This window comes from Nycticebus coucang, chromosome 19 (assembly GCF_027406575.1).
Source record: "Nycticebus coucang isolate mNycCou1 chromosome 19, mNycCou1.pri, whole genome shotgun sequence".
NCBI classification, from domain to species: domain Eukaryota; kingdom Metazoa; phylum Chordata; class Mammalia; order Primates; family Lorisidae; genus Nycticebus; species Nycticebus coucang.
This window is the reverse complement of record NC_069798.1, coordinates 46,315,086-46,339,178: the sequence shown is the minus strand read 5'-3', so window position 1 is coordinate 46,339,178 and position 24,093 is coordinate 46,315,086. Positions and strand designations below refer to the sequence as shown.

At 40.1% G+C, this 24,093-nt stretch overlaps 1 protein-coding gene across 2 annotated transcripts in view; it reads right to left on the bottom strand.

Moving 5' to 3' along the window:
- The window catches only part of SKA1 (spindle and kinetochore associated complex subunit 1), a 30,168-nt gene extending 19,014 nt beyond the window's left edge, over positions 1-11,154 (bottom strand). Inside the window, exons 1-2 of one of the 2 annotated variants that reach the window (XM_053571752.1) lie at positions 10,790-11,154; positions 10,243-10,342 (exon numbers count right to left, since the gene is read on the bottom strand). In XM_053571752.1, the coding sequence (XP_053427727.1) occupies positions 10,243-10,330 (88 nt within the window). In that variant the 5' untranslated portion in view covers positions 10,331-10,342; positions 10,790-11,154. The remainder of the gene's footprint in view (positions 1-10,242; positions 10,343-10,789) is intronic. The other variant, XM_053571753.1, reaches the window with a different exon arrangement.
- Positions 11,155-24,093: the final 12,939 nt, after the last annotated feature.

The window sequence follows — 24,093 nt, the reverse complement described above, 5'->3', positions numbered from 1 at the left end:
AGGAAGGCTGATTCGCCTTTTCCAACTGGGGCCAGAGGTGGGCAGGCGGGGTGACTTAATTGCTGATTTTTCCACACAGCTGAGACTTCAAGCCGAGTAGAAGTTGCAATAGGATCGAACAGAAACCAGCTGAAAACAAGACAGAACCACTTTGCTCCACCACACCAGACAGGGCCCCAGTTTCTCAGGCCACAACACTGTACGGGCCCTCGATAAAACCCCAGGGGAAAAACCAAAGGGAGTAAAATAACCATGGGGCGGAATCAGAAGAAAAACTCTGGTAACATGAATAACCAGAATAGATCAACCCCCCCAAGAAAAGATACGGCAGATGTGATCGAAGATCCCATTCATAAACAACTGGCTGAGATGTCAGAAATCGAATTCAGAATTTGGATTGCAGACAAGATTAATAAAATGGAATTAGGAATCCGAGGAGAAATTCAAAAATTGTCTCAAGAATTTAACGAATTTAAAGACAAAACCACCAAAGACTTAGACACACTGAAGCAAGAACTTACAGCCCTCAAAGATATGAAAAATACAGTAGAATCCCTCAGTAACAGAATGGAGCAAGCAGAAGAAAGGATTTCTGACATTGAAGATAAAGTCTTCGAATGCCCCAATCTCTCAAAGAGGAAGAGAAATGGAGAGCAAAAACGGATCACTCACTCAGAGAACTCTCAGATAATTCGAAAAAAAGCAACATAAGGATTATAGGAATTTCTGAGAACGATGAAGTGGCCTCCAAGGGCACAGAGGCCCTTCTGCATGAAATTATGAAAGAAAATTTTCCAGACATGCCTAGAGAATCTGAAATTCAGATAGCAGACAGCTTCAGAACCCCAGCACAATTCAACCCCAATAAGTCATCCCCCAGACATATTATAATTAGCTTCACTAAAGTTAACATGAAAGAGAAGATTCTCAAAGCAGCCCGGCGAAAGAAAACTATAACGTACAAAGGTAAGAATATTAGAATAACTGCAGATCTCTCTGCTGAAACTTTTCAAGCCAGAAGAGGCTGGTCATCAACTTTTAATCTCCTAAAGCAAAAAAACTTTCAACCCAGGATCTTGTATCCAGCTAAACTGAGTTTCATCTATGATGGAGAAATTAAATACTTCAATGACATTCATATGTTGAAAAAATTTGCCATAAGTAAACCAGCTCTTCAGGATATTCTCAGACCTATCCTCCACAATGACCAACCCAATCCTATACCACAAAAGTAAACTCACTCAGAAACTTCGGATCAAACTCCAACTTCCACACTGGTGAAAGGATTAAAAATGTCCACTGGACCTTTGAAAAACTCGATACCCAAAATTCCACCAGACTTATCAATACTCTCCATCAATGTGAATGGCTTAAACTGTCCTCTAAAGAGGCATAGGTTAGATGACTGGATACAAAAACTCAAGCCAGATATTTGTTGCATACAAGAGTCACATCTCAACTTAAAAGACAAATACAGACTCAGGGTGAAAGGATGGTCATCCATATTTCAGGCAAATGGTAATCAGAAAAAAGCAGGTGTTGCAATTTTATTTGCAGATACAGTAGGCTTTAAACCATCAAAAGTAAGGAAGGACAAGAATGGTCACTTCATATTTGTTAAGGGTAATACTCAATATGATGAGATCTCAATTATTAATATCTATGCACCCAACCAGAATGCACCTCAATTTATAAGAGAAACTCTAACAGACATGAGTAACTTGATTTCCTCCAGCTCCATAATCGTCGGAGATTTCAACACTCCTTTGGCAGTGTTGGACCGATCCTCCAGAAAGAAGCTGAGTAAAGAAATCTTACATTTAAACCTAACCATCCAATATTTAGATTGAGCAGACATCTACAGAACATTTCATCTCAACAAAACTGAATACACATACTTCTCATCAGCCCACGGAACTTACTCCAAAATTGATCACATTTTAGGTCACAAGTCTAACCTCAGTAAATTTAAAGGAATAGAAATTATTCCGTGCATCTTCTCGGACCATCATGGAATAAAACTTGAATTGAGTAACAACAGGAATCTGCATACCCATACAAAAACATGGAAGTTAAATAACCTTATGCTGAATGATAGCTGGGTCAGAGATGAGATTAAGAAAGAAATCGCCAATTTTTTGGAACAAAACGACAATGAAGACACAAACTATCAGAACCTCTGGGACACCGCAAAGGCAGTTCTAAGAGGGAAATTTATAGCACTGCAAGCCTTCCTCAAGAGAACGGAAAGAGAGGAAGTTAACAACTTAATGGGACATCTCAAGCAACTGGAAAAGGAAGAACATTCCAACCCCAAACCCAGTAGAAGAAAAGAAATAACCAAAATTAGAGCAGAATTAAATGAAATTGAAAACAAAAGAATAATACAACAGATCAATAAATCAAAAAGCTGGTTTTTTTGAAAAGGTCAATAAAACAGATAAACCTCTGGCCAACCTAATCAGGAAAAAAAGAGTAAAATCTCTAATATCATCAATCAGAAACAACAAAGACGAAATAACAACAGACTCATCAGAAATCCAAAAAATCCTTAATGAATATTACAAGAAACTGTATTCTCAGAAATATGAAAATCTGAAGGAAATAGACCGATACTTGGAAGCACGCCACCTTCCAAGACTTAACCAGAATCAAGTAGAAATGTTGAACAGACCCATATCAAGTTCAGAAATAGCATCAACTATACAAAACCTCCCTAAAAAGAAAAGCCCGGGACCAGATGGTTTCACGTCAGAATTCTACCAAACCTTTAAAGAGGAATTAGTACCTATATTACTCAACCTGCTCCAAAATGTAGAAAAAGAAGGAAGACTACCCAACACGTTCTATGAAGCAAACATCACCCTGATCCCCAAACCAGGAAAAGACCCAACAAGAAAAGAAAATTATAGACCAATATCACTAATGAATATAGATGCAAAAATATTCAACAAGATCCTAACAAACAGAATCCAGCAACACATCAAACAAATTATACATCATGACCAAGTTGGTTTTATCCCAGGGTCTCAAGGCTGGTTCAATATACGTAAATCTATAAATGTAATTCAGCACATAAACAAATTAAAAAACAAAGACCATATGATTCTCTCAATTGATGCAGAAAAAGCTTTTGATAATATCCAGCATCCCTTCATGATCAGAACACTCAAGAAAATTGGTCTAGAAGGGACTTTTCTTAAACTGATAGAGGCCATCTACAGCAAACCCACAGCCAATATCATATTGAATGGAGTTAAATTGGAATCATTTCCACTCAGATCAGGAACCAGACAAGGCTGCCCATTGTCTCCATTGCTTTTCAACATTGTAATGGAAGTTTTAGCCACCACAATTAGGGAAGAAAAGGCGATCAAAGGTATCCATATAGGATCAGAAGAGATCAAACTTTCGCTCTTCGCAGATGGTATGATTGTGTATCTGGAAAACACTAGGGACTCTACTACAAAACTCCTAGAAGTGATCAAGGAATACAGCAGCGTCTCAGGTTACAAAATCAACATTCATAAATCGGTAGCCTTTATATACACCAACAACAGTCAAATTGAAAAAGCAGTTAAGGACTCTATCCCATTCACAGTAGTACCAAAGAAGATGAAATATTTGGGAATTTACCTAACAAAAGACGTGAAAGATCTCTATAAAGAGAACTATGAAACTCTAAGAAAAGAAATAGCTGAAAATGTTAACAAATGGAAAAACATACCATGCTCATGGCTGGGAAGAATCAACATTATCAAAATGTCCATACTACCCAAAGCAATATATAATTTCAATGCACTCCCTATTAAAGCTCCACTGTCATATTTTAAAGATCTTGAAAAAACATTACTTCGTTTTATATGGAATCAGAAAAAACCTCGAATAGCCAAGACATTACTCAGAAATAAAAACAAAACAGGAGGAATCACACTACCAGACCTCAGACTTTACTACAAATCGATAGTGATCAAAACAGCATGGTATTGGCACAAAAACAGAGAAGTAGATATCTGGAACAGAATAGAGAACCAAGAGATGAATGCAGCTACTTACCGCTATTTGATTTTTGACAAGCCAATTAAAAACATTCAGTGGGGAAAAGATTCCCTATTTAACAAATGGTGCTGGCTGAACTGGCTGGCAACCTGCAGAAGACTGAAATTGGACCCACACCTTTCACCATTAACTAAGATAGACTCTCATTGGATTAAAGATTTAAACTTAAGACATGAAACTATAAAAATACTAGAGGAGAATGCAGGGAAAACCCTTGAAGAAATTGGTCTGGGTGAGTATTTCATGAGGAGAACCCCCCGGGCAATTGAAGCAGCTTCAAAAATACACTACTGGGACTTGATCAAACTAAAAAGCTTCTGCACAGCTAAGAACACAGTAAGCAGAGCAAGCAGACAGCCCTCAGAATGGGAGAAGATATTTGCAGGGTATATCTCTGACAAAGGTTTAATAACCAGAATCCACAGAGAACTCAAACGCATCAGCAAGAAAAAAACAAGGGATCCCATTGCAGGCTGGGCAAGGGATTTGAAGAGAAACTTCTCTGAAGAAGACAGGCGCACGGCCTTCAGACATATCAAAAAATGCTCATCATCTTTAATCATCAGAGAAATGCAAATCAAAACTACTTTGAGATATCATCTAACTCCAGTGAGACTAGCCTATATCACAAAATCTCAAGACCAGAGATGTTGGCGTGGATGCGGAGAAAAGGGAACACTTCTGCACTGCTGGTGGGAATGCAAATTAATACATTCCTTTTGGAAAGATATATGGAGAACACTCAGAGATCTAAAAATAGATCTGCCATTCAATCCTGTAATTCCTCTGCTGGGCATATACCCAGAAGACCAAAAATCACAACATAACAAAGATATTTGTACCAGAATGTTTATTGCAGCCCAATTCATAATAGCTAAGTCATGGAAAAAGCCCAAGTGCCCATCGATCCACGAATGGATTAATAAATTGTGGTATATGTATACCATGGAATACTATGCAGCCTTAAAGAAAGATGGAGACTTTACCTCTTTCATGTTTACATGGATGGAGCTGGAACATATTCTTCTTAGTAAAGTATCTCAAGAATGGAAGAAAAAGTACCCAATGTACACAGCCCTACTATGAAACTAATTTGGGACTCTCACATGAAAGCTATAACCCAGCTACAACTTAACAATAGGGGGAAGTGAGAAAGGGAGTGGGTGGGTAGAGGGAGGGGGATCGGTGGGATCACACCTGTGGTGCATCTTACAGGGGTATTTGCGAAACTTGGTAAATGTAGAATGTAAATGTTTTGGCACAGTAACTGAGATAACGCCGGAAAGGCTATGTTAACCACTGTGATAAAAATGTGTCAAATGGTTTATGAAGCGAGTGTATGATACCCCATGATCATATCAATGTATACAGTTATGATTTAATAAAAAAAAAAAAGAACTATTGCTTTAGACCCTAAGACTTAACTCTATGAATGATCATAACACCTCATTTCCAACTAGTATGTAGGAGGCGAAGGGGAGAGGCAAGTATTCCCTGAGTCTTTTGTTTCTGGCACACTCCTCTACTACAATAAAACACCTAGAAATGCTAGATAAAATAAACATTCCTCTACACGTACAACTGAGCTTTCATGAGAAGGTAAATCTTCAAGGCTTTCAGTGTGAAGAGGGAACCACAGAATGCCCTGACCTGGGGGTGTGTAAGAATGCTGGAGAAGAGGTTGTCAATCTCAGCAACTGAATATGTTTGATTTTGAGAGGATAAGATCCACAGGTTTGGGGCTTCCAAACACAGGGTATTGGAAATAAAACTCTCAAATGAGGCCAGGACTCCCTTTTCATAAAATATTCTCATCACTGGTGAAAGAAATAAGCCTGTTTTAGACTGGCCCTCAGGTGTGTGTGTGTGGAAGGGGTGGTGATGAGGTTGAGGGGAGTTTTCTTTGGGAATTTGTAATACAGGTTTGGGATTCACTCACGTTTGGGATTCATATTTACACTACCCCCATGACTCAAAACCTCTAAGCAGAGAAAGCAACATAAAAAGTCAAGGCTGGAGATAACCCTGAGGTACCTGACAAAAACAAACAGGAGACATTTATAAAGTTTTGTATGCTCATACTCCCAAACCTACCTCCTAGCACCTATCCAGCTAGCTTTATGGGTTAGAAGAGGATGGGAAAACCAGAGTCCCTTCCTCTCCAAGAATAAAAGTAGTTAAAGCAAAACTTTTTTAAGGGCAAAACAAAAGCACAAAAGAAAAATTATCCTTATCCTTATAATTAAATCCTCCCATCTCTATGTCCAGCAATCAAATGATGAGATACACATAAGTAAAATAAAAGCACACTGGGCCATGTCTGTAGATTACAGAGGCAGTGGAGTGAAATAGCTAGAAGCAATAGGTCTGAAGTCAGAGACACTAGTATCTACCTCAGAAGGTTACTGTGAAGAAAAGTGAAAGTACATATAAGATGGACTTAACAAGGCTGGGTGCCGTGGCTCAGGCCTATAGTCCTAGCACTCTGGAGGCCTAAGGGGGTAGATTGCCTGAGCTCACGGGATCTAGACCAGCCAGAGCAGGAGTGAGACCTCATCTCTCTAAAAAACAGCAGGGCATTGTGGTGGACACCTATAATCCCAGCTACTTGGAAAGCTGAGGCAAGAGAATTGCTTGAGCCCAAGAGTTTGACATTGCTGTGAGCTATGATGCCACAGCACTCTACTGAGGGCGACAAAGTGAGACTCTGTCTCAAAAAAAAAAAAAAAGAAAAGAAAAGATGGGCTTAATACTGTATCTGGGATCTTGTAAAAGACCCAGTAAATAGCTAACTACTCTTCATCATCATAATGAGCAGCAGTGTATTATTCTATCCAACAGAGCAATACTAATTGCACTTAACATTCAGCTTATGACTAAAACAAATAAGTAAATGAGAGTACTGGTATCTCTACTGATAATTTCAGAGTGTTAGATAACTAGTTGAACCTCTTCTATGTATGCTAATATTTGAACTTTTAGTCACCTAAATTTTAGGGCTTTGTTTACCAATTTATAGTAATGTAATCAATTGAACAAATTCATTACTTTCGATAGTAGTAATCTAGTAACTTACAGAAGCCAAGTCATAAACAAACTACCAAGCTTTATTAAGTAGGTTATTGAACCAAACAGACAAATTATTTATTTATTTATTTTTGAGACAGAGCCTCAAGTTTTCACCCTGGGTAGAGTGCTGTGGCGTCACAGCTCATAGCAACCTCCAGCTCCTGGACTTAAGCAATTCTCTTGCCTCAGCCTCCCAAGTAGCTGGGACTACAGATGCCTGCCACAACACCCAGCTATTTTTTGGTTGTAGTTGTTATTATTGTTTGGCAGGCCTGGACTAGATTCAAACCCACCAGCTCTGGTGTATATGGCTAGCGCCTTAGCCACTTGAGCTACAGGCGCTGAACCAAACAGACAAATTATTATCCCCACATACAAAATGTTGGTTGTCTAGTGTGCAGGAATTTAACAGGTTTGACTGTTACAGCCAGGCCTCAAGCTTTTTTGTTTGGGGGGAGGGGGGTCATTTAAATTCAAGCTTTGATAATTTTATTAACCTTCAAATTATATCTGTTTATGCAAGAGTAATCATGCTCTCAGAAAGAGAATCCAAACAAGACCAATAATTAAAAATCTAATTGCTTTATAAATTGTTTCAATAAAAGTGGCATAAAAGTAGAGAATCCTAGAATTGGAATAGGAACACAGCAACTGTCAGCCCAACTGAGTACGCATGAGATGGGGGATGTGGGCAAGCCATTTGACTTCTCAGTCTCAGTTTCCTCATGTGTGAATACGAGGACGAGCTGAGATGAATGCACAATCCTTCTAGCTTTAAGTGTCTATAGAGCATGTGAACCATAGACTGTACTATGGGTGAGGCACCTATATTAGAAATTCTCAGTAAAGGACTGGGAACATCAAAGTCCCTAGGAAGGCATATATAACTTGAAAGGACATATCCAATATTAAATTCACATTTGAAAAATATTTTAAACAATCAATTCACAAGATATAAACTACAGTAAAAGTTCAACACAATCTTCCTAGCAGATGGAATTCTGACTATTAATCAGTCTTTAACTCTCCCAGGTAGGGCTGGGAGCATAATTTTTTAAACAACATCTAGACTTGACAGAGATCATCTGTTTTCTTTGAACTTTCATTGCACCGTCATTTCAAAATATTTTTGACGGTAGTTACAACCTCCAAGTTTGTGGACGCTTAAATAATCAATTTCCTTTTTGATTAGTTGTTTCCCAGTGATATGCTTCCTCTAAAATGGGATGCAAAGTGAGTTATGCACTACTACCTCTGTGGATTTTTCCACTTCAGCTTTTCTTCCTTGTCTTTAAATACAATCATGCACAGCATAATGATATTTTGGTCAACCACAGACCACATGTACAAAGGTGGGCCTGTAAGATTAAAATTGGGCTGAAAAATTCCTATCACCTAGTGATGTCGCAGCAACCACAACTTTGTAGCACGTTGCATTACTCATGTGTTTGTAGTGATGCTGGTGTAAACCTACTTACTGCACTTCAGGTTGTATAAAACTAGAACCCATAATTATGTAGAGTACATAATACTTGATAATGAAAATAAATGACTATGTTACTGGTTTAAGTATTTACTATGCTATAATTTTATTGTAATTTTTAAGGGGACTCTTACTTATAAAAAAAGTTAACTTCTTAAAAAAAAAAAAAAGTAAAATAGCCTCAGCCAGGTCCTTCAGGAGGTATCCCAAAAGAAGGCATTGTTATCATAGGAGATAACAGCTCCACGTATGTTATTGCCCCTGACGACCTTCCAGTGGGACAAGATATGGAGGTGGGAGACAGCGATACTGATGATCCTGACCCTGTGTGGGCCTAGGCTAAAAGTTTTTATGTCTTAGTATTTAACAAAAAATTTAAAAAGTAAAAAAAAAAAGTTTTAATAGAATAAAGTTTATAGAATAAAAGGAATTTATGTACAATGGTACAATGTGTATGTATTTTAAGCTACATATTCTTACAAAGAGTCAAAAGTTAAACAAAATTTAAAAGCTTATTAAAAAGTTATGGTACACTAGGCAAATTATTGAAAAAGGAAAAAAAATAAATTTAGTGTAGCCTAAGTCTATAGTAGTGTACAGTAATGTCCTAGGCCTTCACATTTACTTACCACTCTTACTAACTCACCCAGAACTTCCAACTCCATTCATAGAAGTGCCCTATACAGGTATATAATTTTTGTATTTTATATTGAATTATTTTACTGTACATTTTCTATGTTTAGATATGTTCATATTGATATTGTCTTATAACTGCCTACAGTATTCAGAACAGTAACATGTTTTATAAGTTTGTAGTCTAGGGAACTCGTGGCCTCATGTGGTACTTCAAATCCCCAAGTGTGGGCCCTCAAACAAATCTGTGAAGTTTGGATTCAGTCAAAAGGCAGCACTCAAGGATCCAGAAAACCACACATGGCCCCAAGGACGTATGTAAGTATGCTCTATGATGTTCGCACAACAAACTTGCCTAATGAGGCATTTCTCCTCCCTACTTGCTAATCAACACTTGACTACATCTCCATTCAACTCTATAACCATGAATGTCACATTACCTTCAAATCTCATTATTAACCTGTGTCTCACAAAAATATAAGTTAATAAATCTAATGAATATCCAGTTCATCATTCAATGTATCTTATATTTTTAGCATCCTCTGTAACTTTCAAAACATTGACACTGGAATGTTTTAAAAATCACTATTCAAAACCTAAAATTACCTTTTTTTTTTTTTTTTTCAGACAGAGTCTGACTTTGCTGCCCTCAATAGAGTATCATGGCATCACAGCTCACAGCAACCTCAAACTCTTGGGCCTAAGCAATTCTCTCGCCTCAGCCTCCCAAGTAGCTGGGACTACAGGTGTCAGCCACAACTCTCAGCTATTCTGTTTGTTTATTTGCAGTTGTCATTGTTGTTTAGCAGACCAGGGCTGTGTTCGAACCAGCCATCCCCTGTGTATGTGGCGGGCACCCTAACCATTGAGCTACAGGCGCCACGCCTAAAATTACCTAAGATACTTTCACTTAATCAGGCATAAGGTATACTTCAAAGTGGAACAATAATCAAAATGCATTTTGTATATACAAAGTCAATGGAATTTGCTTTACTTACCACAGCTTCTTAATGACAGGGTTTTTTTAATATTGCCTATCTTTTCATTAACATGAGAGCATAATTGTTCCAGATCTGAGGAGGCCATCCTTGTAAGTCTCTGGAGAAGAAAATATAAACACATTTTTTTCTTGTCTTACCAAAAAAGCCAGACAAATTTCTGTTTGCTTTCAAAATCCAAGAATATATTGGATAACTATAACACAATAGTAAAGAATAGTAAATATGGAGTATATCATATCTCCTTGAAGGGAATGTACAAAAACTTAAGAGCAATTTCTTTCAATTCTACAAAATTCAGTTTCTAATCAAAGTACAGTACTGACTTATCTTGGAGATTTCGGCAGTCGATGGATCCCGAATTTGTTCTGTAAAATTTGGATTCAGTCAAAAATACTCCCTCAAGGGTCCAGAGGGCCACAAGTTCCCCACCCGGATATAGAGGGTTATTAAGGATTTAGGAGGACAAACGCACTATTTATATACAAAGACAACATTGGTATTTTCTTTAAAACGCAAAGTACGCACGCATTTTAAAGAAACACACCTCTCAAAGGACAGGACAGGGTAACCAACCACTTTTCCTGTTCAGGCTGGGGTCCAGTAAGAAGGCAGAGAGAGGGGAAAAGAACTCGGTTGCTGTTCACCGAGGGGGAGTGAGAAGGGCGGTCGAAAGCATCCACTCCAGCTAAGTCAAGTCCGGTTCTCCCGCGCGCCCCGCGGTCCCAGCCCTCCACGCAATGCTTCAGGCTGCTTCTGAGGCGGGATCCCCAACACCCAGACGCCAACCTCAAGCTGGTCCGGAGTAAACAGCCTACTCGTAGGTGGGTCGCGAGGCACAGACACCCGTCTCAGACCGAAGCCCGGGATCGCGAGACTAGATACCGAGGACAAAATTCAAACGGCCCGCCGGATCCCAACCCCGCGCAGGCGCACAACCGCACAAGCGCAGGCGCACAACCGCACACCCGCTGCGCTGGTTCCGGGAGTGTACGCGATTTCTAGTCCTCCCATCCACAGATAGGCGTGGCCGAGGGCGGGACTACCCCCGGGCAGATGCGGGGCGGTGCCCTTCCTACTTCCGTTGGTAAGTGTTAAGCTTAGGTCACCTACTGAGTCTGGACCGCGGCTCACGTCTGAACCCAGAGCCCAGGGGATGAAATAGCGAGCTAAAACAGTGGTTCTAAAAATGCTGCACATCACAGTCACTAGGGGAAGGGATTATCAAACTCAAAGCCTAGGACGTATCCTAAATCAATGAAATCTGACACCCAAGAGGTGAGCGTCCATCCCTAGTCTTTTAACTGAAATGGTCGCAGTAGAAACAAATATGCCAAGCAGGTTAACGATGTTACATACACTGCAATTCTGTTATAGGATTTTTTTTCCCGTATTTTTAACACTCTTAAATGGAACAGGAGCCCATAGGTAAGCCCTAGATCCAGGTGTCAGCTGATTCAGCTCCTGGTGAGGGATGTCTGACTGCTGACAGCTGCCTTCTCACTGTGTCTTCATGTGGTGTTGATGGTGGGGAGGGGTGCCGAGATAGAGTAATCTTCCTTTTATAAGGCCATCAATCCTGCAAGATTAGGGGACTACCCTTAAGACCTCATTAATCTTATTACTTCCTAAAAACTAACTCCAAATTCAGTTGCTTTGGCGGTTAAGGCTTCAACATATGAATTTTGCAGAAATACAATTCAGTCTATAGCATATACACAATTTTTTTTTTTTTACTATGAAAGATTAAACTTTTTATGTCTCTAGCTGTTAGAGTCTAGCATTTTGATGTTGATACAGGGCAGGTGGCGCCCCTGGCATCTCATGCCATGCCTGCTGGCCTGCAAGGACCTGCCTCGCCTTCTGCATGGCTGCCCCAGGGGTCTTGGAGCAGCATACAGGGAGGCGAGGGCTGAAGATCCATGCGGCAGAGGTGGGCAAGTGTGATGGAAGCCGGCGGGTCCCTAGTTAGTTCAGGAGGACCTCGGCACAGTCCCCGCTGCTGCCCCAGCCATCTCTACTTTCCCCTTGTTTCCAGGTGCAGTGCTGCAGGAGGCTGGGACACACACACAGCTTCTGGGGCTGGGGTGGCCCAGTGCAGGGTTCCCCAGTTCAGGGCTGAACAGGGAAACCCCGTTTCCTAGGCCTGATCAATTTCACGTAAGTTTCCTAGGGCTGGGAAATTTCATGAAGGGAAGGCACCGACATTTTGCCCTGAGTGGAAGTGACTGTATCCATTCATTTGTCAACACATTCATTAACTTTGTCCCAATGAAAGGGGACTGATCCATTCATTTATTAGGCTAGACTAAGGACCAAGCATCTGAGGGGAGATTTGTTTCTGACTTGGGTTTTTCCCTCTGCCAGAAGCTCTGGTGCTTTTTTTGTATTCTTTTCTGTAAAATAAATCCTGTCTTATCACTGATGTGTGGTCCATGGATTCATTCTTTGAATCCCCCAGACCAAGGACCTATTGAAGAAAAAATTCCGGTAACAATGTGACAAAATGGGTTTAGAGAATAAGAAGATAAGATGAGAGGGTCAGCTGCCTGCTGAGGGGAAGGGGCAAAGACAAACGTGAGGAAATTTCCTTAACAATTTCCCAATAATAAAGAAAATCTGTGTTCTTCCCAGTTCACATATTCTAGGGGGATGGTTACTACATAAGGGGAAATACAATAACAATGTAGGAACAATTCCTCCAACCCTGACAGACTGCAGGTGAACTTATCTCAAAGGAGACTCAGAGCTGACTGAAAACTAGAGCATTCTTTCTATTTAAAGAAGAAAAAAATGTATTAATATAGCAGCTTTGTATACAGAATTTCTCCAGATTTTCATACCCAAAGATTTTAAGTTAGCCCTTTTTTCCATATGTTTCATTCATACAAATGAAAGAGTAAACACACTGTAACTATCATTCGAGGTCCTGGCAAGAAACAGATGGAAAATTCAAATCAGATCACTGGAGGAGAAGCTAATAAAAAGAACTACATAAAATGTGTGGGCAGTGTCTGGAAGGTAACAAGTGATGTGCAGTTCCCTGGGGTTTGTGACCTCCAGGAACGGTTATTATCTCTTAGCACAAAGACTAAAAGTAATGGAGGGGTGCACGGAAGAGGTCACTGGGCAGGCACTGTGTGGTATTTGGTACAGGGTCTGAGCACAACTGTTGGGAGAATAAATACCTGCCTCCATTTTCCTCCCAATTATGGACATTTTGCTGATAACCTCCATCCCTATTGACTGAACCTAACCTGAAGGCAGAAGGCAAGGCCTTGAAGCAGGCTATACAAGTCAGCCCTCCCCTTCCACAACTGAGTCAAGGGCTAAATGGAAATCATGGAAGCGCATCTTGGGGGCAAATGAAAGACAGCCAGTACAAGCACTTCGTTTATGGCATTTACACACTGGAATACTTTGTGAATCTCATAAAATAATTCTCAGAACAGGTGTCAATACTTTGCATATAAATATTTGAAATCAAGCACTATAAGTTGCTTAACTACATCTTGTATGTGATAGAGATTTTTCCCAAAACATTGAAAACACTTTAAAGCATATATTGCTATATTGGTATTTACAAAAGCAGGCAGTTGTCCAAGTTTTGAGGTAGAGACAGTAAGGCTTGCCAAGCCTTCCAGAAACAATGAATTGTGAAAACAACTGCCAGTCAGATCTCTAATAATGGTCCACAGAAAAGACAGGCAGGACCATTTCTATGTCATTTACATCAATGTTTTCATTTTGCTGAATGCATTTTAATCTCTTGGGCCAGGATATTTTTATTGTTTACCTTCTGAAAGTTTTTGTCCTTAAGGAAAATTTAGCAATAAAAAAGAAAAACACAGGATTTCATTTAATTAATTGCCATTATGATGACTAAGTCTATATAATGAGATAATTTCTATGGTTTTGAAGACCCCTATCTGTGAATACAGCTAATCATACTTAAAACACATTCGGTGTAGCAGATATATTTGTAAATTTTGTGTACAGACCTAACATAAGGCTAAATTAATAATTCACATACTTCAAAGATATAATCAATTGCAAGCTCTGGTGGCGCCCGTAGCTCAGTGGGTAGAGGGCTGGCCACATACACCAAGGCTGGCATGGTCGAACCTGGAACAGGCCAGCTAAAACAACGACAACTGCAACAACAACAAAAATATAGCCAGGTGTTGTAGTAGGCACCTGTAGTGCCAGCTACTTGGGAGGTTGAGGCAAGAGAATCACTTAAGCCCAAGAGTTTGAGGTAACTGTGAGCTGTGATACCACGGCACTCTACCCAGGGTGACAGATTGAGATTCTGTCTCAAAAATAAATAAATAAAAATAAATAAATAAATAAATAAATAAATTGCAAGATCTTAGATATTTGCAACAAAGATTTATTATACATTATTTGAGCACCCTAAACCTCCAAATAAACTACCTAGGTAATCTATAAAATTATCAAATTACAATAGGAATCTTTTACATGATACATTGCAATATAATTATAGCAGAAGGGACAAAACTAAGCATGGTGGATTTACAGTCCCAAATGCTGTGTTGAAAGAAACTGAGGCCTTCGAGGAGGAGTCTGAGCTATGGAAACCCCCTAGTCCCAATCGACCCTGTCTGTGTTCATGGGGAGCAGCCCACGGGTCCCTGCCATGATGGTCAGAGAAGCAGCAAAGCTCAGTCCTCCTCTGCCCATGGTCATGTGCACATACTGCTGCTGAGCGTCTTGGCTCACTCTCATCTGACCCTGATGAAGCTGCTCCAGTGACTTTGGCTGGCATAGATTTTTATCTTTGCCTTTTCCCTTCTACCAGCATGGGGTATACCCAATGCTGCCAAACCATGTACCTCACCTCCGTGCTGGGCCTAGTGTTATCTGGCTATTCACCTCATCCACCCACCCCCACCACACACAGTGCAGTTCCTATTTGCCCTCCTGACTGTTATCTGGGTCCAGACCTCCGCCTGGTCCAGCCCAGTTTCAGGCCTGTTTCTTCCACTCTAGCCTGACTCACTGCCATCTACAGCAGCTTTGGAATTGATAACAGCATCCGTTTTTTTTTTTTTTTTTGCATTAGTCACTAACACTTGTTATTGTTTATAAAAGTAGAATCAGAGTTGTGATTCAGCTGTCAAGAGGACAGCCACACTAGGAGGCCAAGAAGCCGTGGTCAGGAGTGAGCTCAGGCATGATGGCAGGTCTCAGCCTCCCTTCCTGAAATGCCTACACAGAAATCCCACCGCCTGCCTCATCAGCTTCATATCTCAGCACCTCTTGCTTGGAAGTTTATCTCCACAGCAACAGCTGCTCCTGTGCCCCTGTGTGTGACACCCTCGCTGGGGTCAAGACACACGAGCCCTGCTAGCCCATACATATTTTCTGAGTCCTTGCTCATGATGGTCTTTTGTTTATACCTTCTTTAGTTTATATCTCAATAATTTCTATTCATCTTCCAAAATCCAGCAAATAAATCCCCTCAAGCTTTCCTTGATCTCTTCTTGGGTTAGGTTTCCCTGCAAATTTTCTTCTTATTTAATTGGTCTAAGGGTGGGATTTAGGCACAGAAGTTTTTACAACTCCTTGGATTTTAATGTACCTTAGAGTTGGAAACCATCGAGGGATGAGAAAAAGAAGATTAGAAGAGAGGAAGGGATTTCCTCACTCCCCTGAGGCTGACTGGTTTTCTATCGAAACACTGCATCAAAAGGGGCCTTAAGAGTAGAATCGTGCCCCCTCACACATGTAATTCCTAACCCACAGTACCTTACAATGTGACCTTATTTGGAGATAGGGACTTTATTGAGGTAGTCAGGTCAAAACGAGGCCATTAGGCAGGCCCTAATCCAATATGGCTGTGGTATTTATAAAGAGAGGAAATTTAGACACAAATAAAGCACAAAGGGAAGGTGACATGGAGAGACACAGGGAGAAGACAGCCATCGACAGGCCGGGAAGCGGGGCCTGGAGCACAGCTCCCCTTACCCACAGAAGGAACAAACCCTGCTCACAGCTGTGAGACAGTAGCTTCTGTTGTTTACGCCCCTTAGTTTGTGGCCCTTTGTTATGATAGCCCAGACAAACCAACACAGAGGGTAACCGGAAGGAAATGCTTCATGCCCTTCCTGGATCCACTTGTATAACTAATGAGCTATAACTAAGATGGGGCTGCCCCTGGGGATGGATTGAAACTGTCTCCACAGGGAAAGGTTTCTGTGGTCACTACATTCTGTTTAAGAAATGGGTGAGAATGTTCACTGAATCTATGCGGTTCACTGAATCTATGTTAAGCACTGAGTGGGGAGGTATGCTCTGTGATGATGCCAAAAGGATGAGATATTACCATAAAACAGCATACACGACCTCTCTGTGCTATCAATAAGGTGCCAAACAAATCAAAATTTTCTTAGAATGCTAATAAGACACATTTTTCCTTTATTTAAAATGCTGGGAGGCCACTTGCCACATGGCCACCAGAGGGCAGGACAGCGCCACTCTTCTGGAGGTTGCCACTAGACATTCAAAGTCAGGACTATGTGGCCTCAGGTAGCAAGTCCACATGCTCTAGAACAGAGGTCCTCAAACTATGGCCCGCAGGCCACATGCAGCCCACCGAGGACATTTATCAGGCCCTCCGGATGTTTTTGCCACAGCTGCCTGTCTTGCTTAGCAGCCAACTCATCCCAGCCCACCTGGTGTTTTTGCAGCCCTGCCTGTCATGCTTAGCAGCCCACTTGTCCCGAGCCTCAGTGCACATGTGTGGAATGTGCGCCAACTCTCTGACTCCACTCCTTCTCTCTGTTTCTACCCGCCCCTCCTTCTCTCTGTCTCTCCCCACCCCTCCTTCTCTCTGCCTCTCCCCGCTGGGTGTTTTTGCTGTCCTGCTTAGCAGCCCACTAGTCCCGGCCTGCAGTGCACATGTGTGGAATGTGCTCCACACTCTCCGACTCCCCTCCTACTCTCTGACTCCTCTTCTTAGTCTCTGGTATAATCGGAGGAGTCACCAGGTTGCCTGTGCAGAGCCTGCTGCTGCCTAAGGACCAAGGTAAGAACAAGTTAGGATTTATTTATTTATTTTTTTGAAGTTAGAAGAGGCTTTTTTTGAAGTTAGGAGAGCCTTTTTTTTTAAGTTGGTTAATTAGTTGGGGGTGATTTCTAGGGAGGTTGCATCACAGTGATAACGCAAATAGTTAGTGCTCAGTGCTAATGCAAATTGTCAGTGCTCAGAGCTAATGCAAATGGTCAGAGCTCAGAGGTATTGCAAATAGTGCTCAGTGGTGATGATAATTGTAAGTGCTCAGTGTTATCGCAAATGGTCAGCAGTCAGTGTTATCACAAATGGTCAGCAGTCAGTGTTAATGCGAATGGTCAGTGCTCAGTGTTATCACATGGGGGCCCCAAACTGGTAATCTGCCTCGGACCCCAGGGGAACTTAATCCAGCTCTGCAGACAGCCAAGAAGTAGGAAACCCAATTTAATTGATAGTAAGTGCATTTATATTCTGATTGCTATTCAGTTGTGTATGATGTTGTATGTTGTGTGCTGTGTAAGCCCCAGTTCACACTGTTGAGATCTCTGAGCAGTGCGAGTTCAGCCATATGCTTGTATGGCTGAACTTGCATTAGATTCAGAAGAAAAAAGGCATACATACCTTCTTTTTTCCTTCTCACCCATGCAATTAGATTCCTCTGCGAGTTCACAGATCACAGTGCAGTTCTCACAGGGTAGTGTGAACTGGAAAGGTGATGGAGGAACTGGCTCTATAATCATGCCTGTTCCCACACCGCAACAGTGTCAGCCTGAGGTAAAAGCGGAGTTCCACCATATGGGCACTGGCGAGGCTGAAATGATGTAGACTGGCAAGGCTGCATTGATGGACACTGATTAGACTGCATTGATGGGCACTGATCAGACTGCATTGATGGGCACTGATCAGACTGCATTGATGGGCAGTGCAGTCTATACGTCTCTGTGTGGGCAAAGATATTGCAGGTATATTGTTTTTGGAGCGCTGTATATATACATTGGTATTTTGCTAATAGCAATTTGGAATCCCTAGGAAACAATGATATCAAGAAAGAGGAAAATTGACTTGGAGTGTAGGATATTCAAAAAACAGTGGACTTATGATTACTTTTTCTTGCAGTACAAGGAAAGAGCTGTGTGTTTGATATGCCAGAATATAGTGTCTGTGTTCAAAGAATATAATTTGCATCAACACTATGAAACTCAACATAAGATAAGTATGATTGGTTGGTTGGAGAAGTGAGAAAAGATAAAATATTAAAACTGAAATATACATTGACAATTCAGCAAAATACTTTTGTGAAGCAGAAGCAGCTAGATATTTCATCACTGCAAGCAAGTTTTCAAGTTGCCAAGCTAATAGTGTGCACTGGCAGACCATTTGTGGAGGGAGGATTTGTTAAAAAATGCCTTCTTTCTGTTGCCAAAGAGATGTGTCCAGAGAAAGCCGATTTGTTTAGTACAGTGAGTCTTTCAGGACCATCAATTACACAAAGGATTGAAGAAATGGGAGACAATTTGCATCAGCATTTGCAAAACTCCGCAAAAAAACTTTCCTATTTTTCCTTGGCACTCGACAAAAGTAATGATGTTTGTGATTCTACACAACTTCTAATTTTTATTCGTGGGATGAATGACTATTTTGAAGTCACAGAAGAGCTTGCTGCACTGCAAAGCATCAAAGGAATAACTACAGGAAAGGATATCTATGAAAAGGTTTGCCAAACTGAGAATAGTTTGGAGCTGGACTGGGCAAAACTAGCCAGTGTGACAACTGATGGTGCTCCTAGCATGGTGGGGTCTAAGAAAGGAGTAATTACTCGCATTAACGAAAAGATGGACAAACGTAACCATTCTCATCCAATAGCCATACACTGCCTCATCCACCAACAAGCGCTGTGTAGTAAATCACTGAAGTGGGACTCTGTTATGAAAACTCTGGTATCTTGTGTTAACTTCATTAGAAGTAATGCACTAAACCACAGACAATTTCAGGAATTTCTGTCTGAGCTAAATGTTGCCTGTGAAGATGTTCGATATCACACAGAAGGCCATTGGCTGAGTCAAGGGAGAGTTTTGAAACATTTCTATGACTTACTTCCACAGATTACAGCTTTTCTGCTTTCAAAAAACAAAGAAGTACCAGAGCTCAACGATGCAGAATGGAGAAATGGCACCTTGCCTTTCTGACAGATGTAACAGAGCTACTCAACAGTTTCAATGTGCAACTTCGAGGAAAGGGGAAGCTCATCTGTGACATGCGATCACATGTGAAAGCATTTGAAGTAAAATTAGGCCTCCTCATCAGACAAGTGAAGGAGAAAAATTTTTGCCATCTCCCCACAACTCAAAATCTATTAGCAGAAAATCCATTGGTTGCATTCCCAAATAAAACATGTGTGGATTCACTGGAAAAGTTGCAAAAGGATTTAGATTAAATTTAGATTTAAAGAGCTTCATCTCCATGAACAGGACATACAGCTTTTCCGTAACCCATTTTCTATTGACATTGAACATGTGGATACGATTTACCAAATGGAACTGGCTGAACTGCAGAATTGTGACTCTCTGAAAGATGCATTCAAGTCAAGCAGCCTTCCTAATTTCTATGCATCTCTCCCCTCTGAGACATATCCTAATCTCAGGAACCATGCACTCAAAATGGCAACCATCTTTGGCAGCACTTATGTCTGTGAACAGACTTTTTCTAGAATGAAACATCTGAAATCTCCAACCAGATCTAGACTAACTGATGCACACTTGCATCACTTGTTACGACTAGCAGTGACAAATATGGAACCGGACATTGACCATCTCATTAGCCAAAAGCAGGCCAAAAGCAGTTCCCATTGAAATACTGGTAAGTTTGTTGATTTAACTTTACTTGTTCTGCATTTTAAATATTGTATTTGTTCCCATTTTGTTTCTTTACTTCAAAATAAGATATGTGCAGTGTGCATAGGAATGTGTTCATAGTTTTTTGTTTTTTTTTTTAACTATAGTCTGGCCCTCCAATGGTCTGAGGGACAGTAAACTGGCCCCCATTTAAAAAGTTTGAGGACCCCTGCTCTAGAAGTTTGTGAAGCTGAACTAAACTGTCTCCTTTTTAAATGACTCTCCTTTTCTGATATGAAAAGTAGTATTATTATTTGTATTTCCCTTTTTTCCATCTTAAGTGTTCTGTACATGTTTTTAATTGAACATTTTAACAACACAGAAATTTATAGTAGAATTTCTGTAAGTTGCCTATCCGGAGACTGTAACAAACTGGTCAACATACAGAGGTGGTCAACATAAGGAACTAGGCCTACTGTACTGATACGTACATGTGGTGCATGTAGGTCTATGACAATTAGGTCGATGCAGGGAGGTAAGTCAACTAAAGAGGTTCTAATGTATAAAGAATAAGTGAAAAAATTCATTATTCTACCCCTCAGAACAACCTGGCACCCTGGTCCTGTTCCTGTGGACAAAATGGCAATGTGTGGACCATTCCCAGCATTCTCTGCCTACACCACCTGCTCAGGATCCACACAGCTCACCTCAGGGACACCCATCCTGCCATTGTCTCTCTCTCTTCCTCCATCTGTCTAATATTGCCCATTCTTTCTTCTTAACACTCACTGCTTTTTCAAATCAGTTATTCCTTACTCTACTGCTAGTATGTGAGCACCTTGTTGGCAAAGAGCTTGTCCTGTCAAACCCAGTGAGCCAGCCCTTCAACCGCGTGCAGAGCAGAATGGGCCTTCCCTGTTTCTCATGAACATTTAGGGGTGTCTCCTTAAGCCATTTTGTATATAAAATAATAGATTCTGCTTTCTCATTTTGTATTTTCACTTAAACATTTCTCTGGGTTATTAAAACCAGTTTAAAATCATTCCTTTTTTTCTCTATGTCAAATGCAATCTGTCTTTGCTTATTTTTTTTTTCTATTACAAATAACATTGTGATAAATATCTGTGCTAAAAGCTTTGACTATAATTCTGATTATTTTGTTAGGATGGCTTCTAGACTGAAATCACTAGGAAAATGTGAATAAACTTGCTTAAGGCTCTTGAATGACTACAAAGTAACAACACAGAACAGTATCTTAAAAAAAAAACAGAACACTATCTTTGTTCTTTTTTTATCTCGTTTTCATTATTTCTTTTTTAGTATCTTTATTCTGTAACGACGTGGTTTATTCCCTCTTGGCATCAGAATAAAAGTTTTCAGTTTTTCTTCAGCAAAAAGAGTTAAGAAACACAATACTGAGTATTACATAAATACAACTCTAATCTCATCTGCAAACCAACCCTAATCCCAATTCACAATCTCTCCTTTAAAAATATATATTGGTTCTTTTCAGAAATTTGTTAGCAGTGGGGGTGAAAAGGTAAGTTCACCATTCACTATGCTTGCTCTGAGTACCAAATCTTTATTATAGACACAACAAGATATCCTAGGTAAAACTGACATTGCCAAAGTCTGTCATTTTTTAATATATTCAAAACACTGCCATCTGAAAAGACATCACAGAGAAATTAGATTTTGGTTAAAGAAAGAAACATATGCCACTTCGATGGTCAGACCTGGGAGGTTTATTTATTTCCTATTAAATTTTAATATTTAACATTCTGTTTCTATTTTTATATTAAGAAATAGCAAAGTTGGCTTTTTAATATGTTTATAGTTCTATGCGTTATAACACATGTATAGACTTGTGTAAAATCTTCGCATTTTATCCAGAAGATTTCCATCACCCCCAAACAACTCCTATATGTTGTTTCTTTGCCATCACACCCTAATGGTTAAGGATGCTGAGTATGTTTTCATGAGTGTATTGGTAAAATATGTGTTCAAATATCTCGCCTATTTTTAAGATTGGGTTGTTTCATTTCCTTACTATTCAATTTTGAGCATTCTCTATAGTTTGAAATAGATGCCATTTTTTAAATAAGTGTTTTCAAATATAATCTCCCAAGCTTTGAGTGTATTTTCATTCTTTTAAGTGTAACCATAGAAAAAAAGTTTTGAATTTTGGTGAAGTCCAATTTATCTAATTTTCTTCGATGGATCATACTTTTGGCTTATAGTCATAACACTTGTTCCTATGTTTTCATATAAAAGTTTTATATTTTCATATTTTACATTTAGATGTATGATTCATCTTGAGTAAATTTTTGCATAAAGTGAGAGGTTTTGGTCATGGTTCATTTTTTGGGCATGTTTCAACATCATTATTGAAAATACTATCCTTTTTCTATTGAATCACTGTTGTATCTCTGCAAAAACTCAATTGGCCATATTTGGACGGGTCTATTTCTAAACTTTTTGTTCTGCCCTATTGATCTATATGTGTGTCCCTTCCCTAATACCACATTGTGTTTACTATAGGTTTAAGTCTTAAAATCCAGTCATAAGAATCTACCAAATTTCTTCCTCTTCTTTTTAAAATTGGTTAGGCTATTCTGGTTTCTTTGTCTCCATATAAACATTTAAATCAACCTTTGTGTGTGTGTGTATCTCCAAAACCCTGGTAATAGTTTGACTGGAATTGTATTGAATCTACAGCTCAACTTGGGAATAATTGACATCTTCAATATATTGAGTTATCCAACCCATGTACAGGGTATACCTCTTCATTTATTTAGATCTTGTTTGACTTCCCTCATTAGCATTTTGGAAATTTCAGCAAACAGATTCAGCACTTATTTTGTTAGATTTATACCTACATATTTCTTTTTTTTTTCTTTTTTTTTTTGGTTTTTGGCCAGGGCTAGGTTTGAACCCGCCACCTCTGGCATATGGGACCGGCGCCCTACTCCTTGAGCCCCAGGCACCGCCCTATACCTACATATTTCTTTTGTGGAGTTATTATAGATGGAATTCTTTTTAAATTTTTGGTTTCAAGTTAGCATGATATCCATATAAATATATGATTAATTTTGAATGCCAATCCTTCATCTTGTGACATTACTAAACTACTTATAAGTTATAGAAGCTTTTTCTTAAAGATTCCTTGGGATTTTCTTTATTTTTTTTTTCAAGTAAGAACAAGACAAGTTCACCATAGATAACAAATGGGTCCCCTTATCACACACAAAAAAGCCCTCCTTGGGATTTTATGTAAAAGATCACGTTCTTTGGGACTGTAGGGACAGTTTTATTTCTTCCTTTTTAATCTGTGTGTCTTTTACTTCTTTTACTTGCCTGATTTCACTGGCTAAAACATGAGCATTATGTCGACTAGGAGAGGTGAGAGCAGATATTGAGCAGGTGACACCTATTGCCTTTCTCCAGGAGCAGCAGTCCCAGGATATCAACCCACTGTGTGGTTTATAGATGTTGGGGTTGACAAGAAAGATGTGACTCACACAGGCACTGAAAAGATCAACACTTACACAGAAAAGAGAGAGAATTTGATCAGCTTCAATAGTGTGTGTCAGTCTCCCCTGGCCAGTGCATCTTTCCCCACAGCCAATGCAAGAGAGCTGGTCTGCACACACCCTTCTTGTGCTGCAGGCAAAGGACCCCATTCCCCTCCCTCCAGGTACAGGTATAGCAGTGGGGTTATTAAGATGCCACATGGTGGGCTCAGTGCCTATAGCTCAAGTGGCTAAGGCACCAGCCACATACACCAGAGCTGGCAGGTTCGAATCCAGCCTGGACCTGCCAAACAACAATGACAACTACAATCAAAAAGTAGCCGAGCATTGTGGTGGGCACTTGTAGTCCCAGCTACTTGGGAGGCAGAGGCAGAAGAATCTCTTGAGCCTAGGTGTTGGAGGTTGCTGTGAGCTGTGATGCCACGGTATTTTACTCAGGGCAACAGCTTGA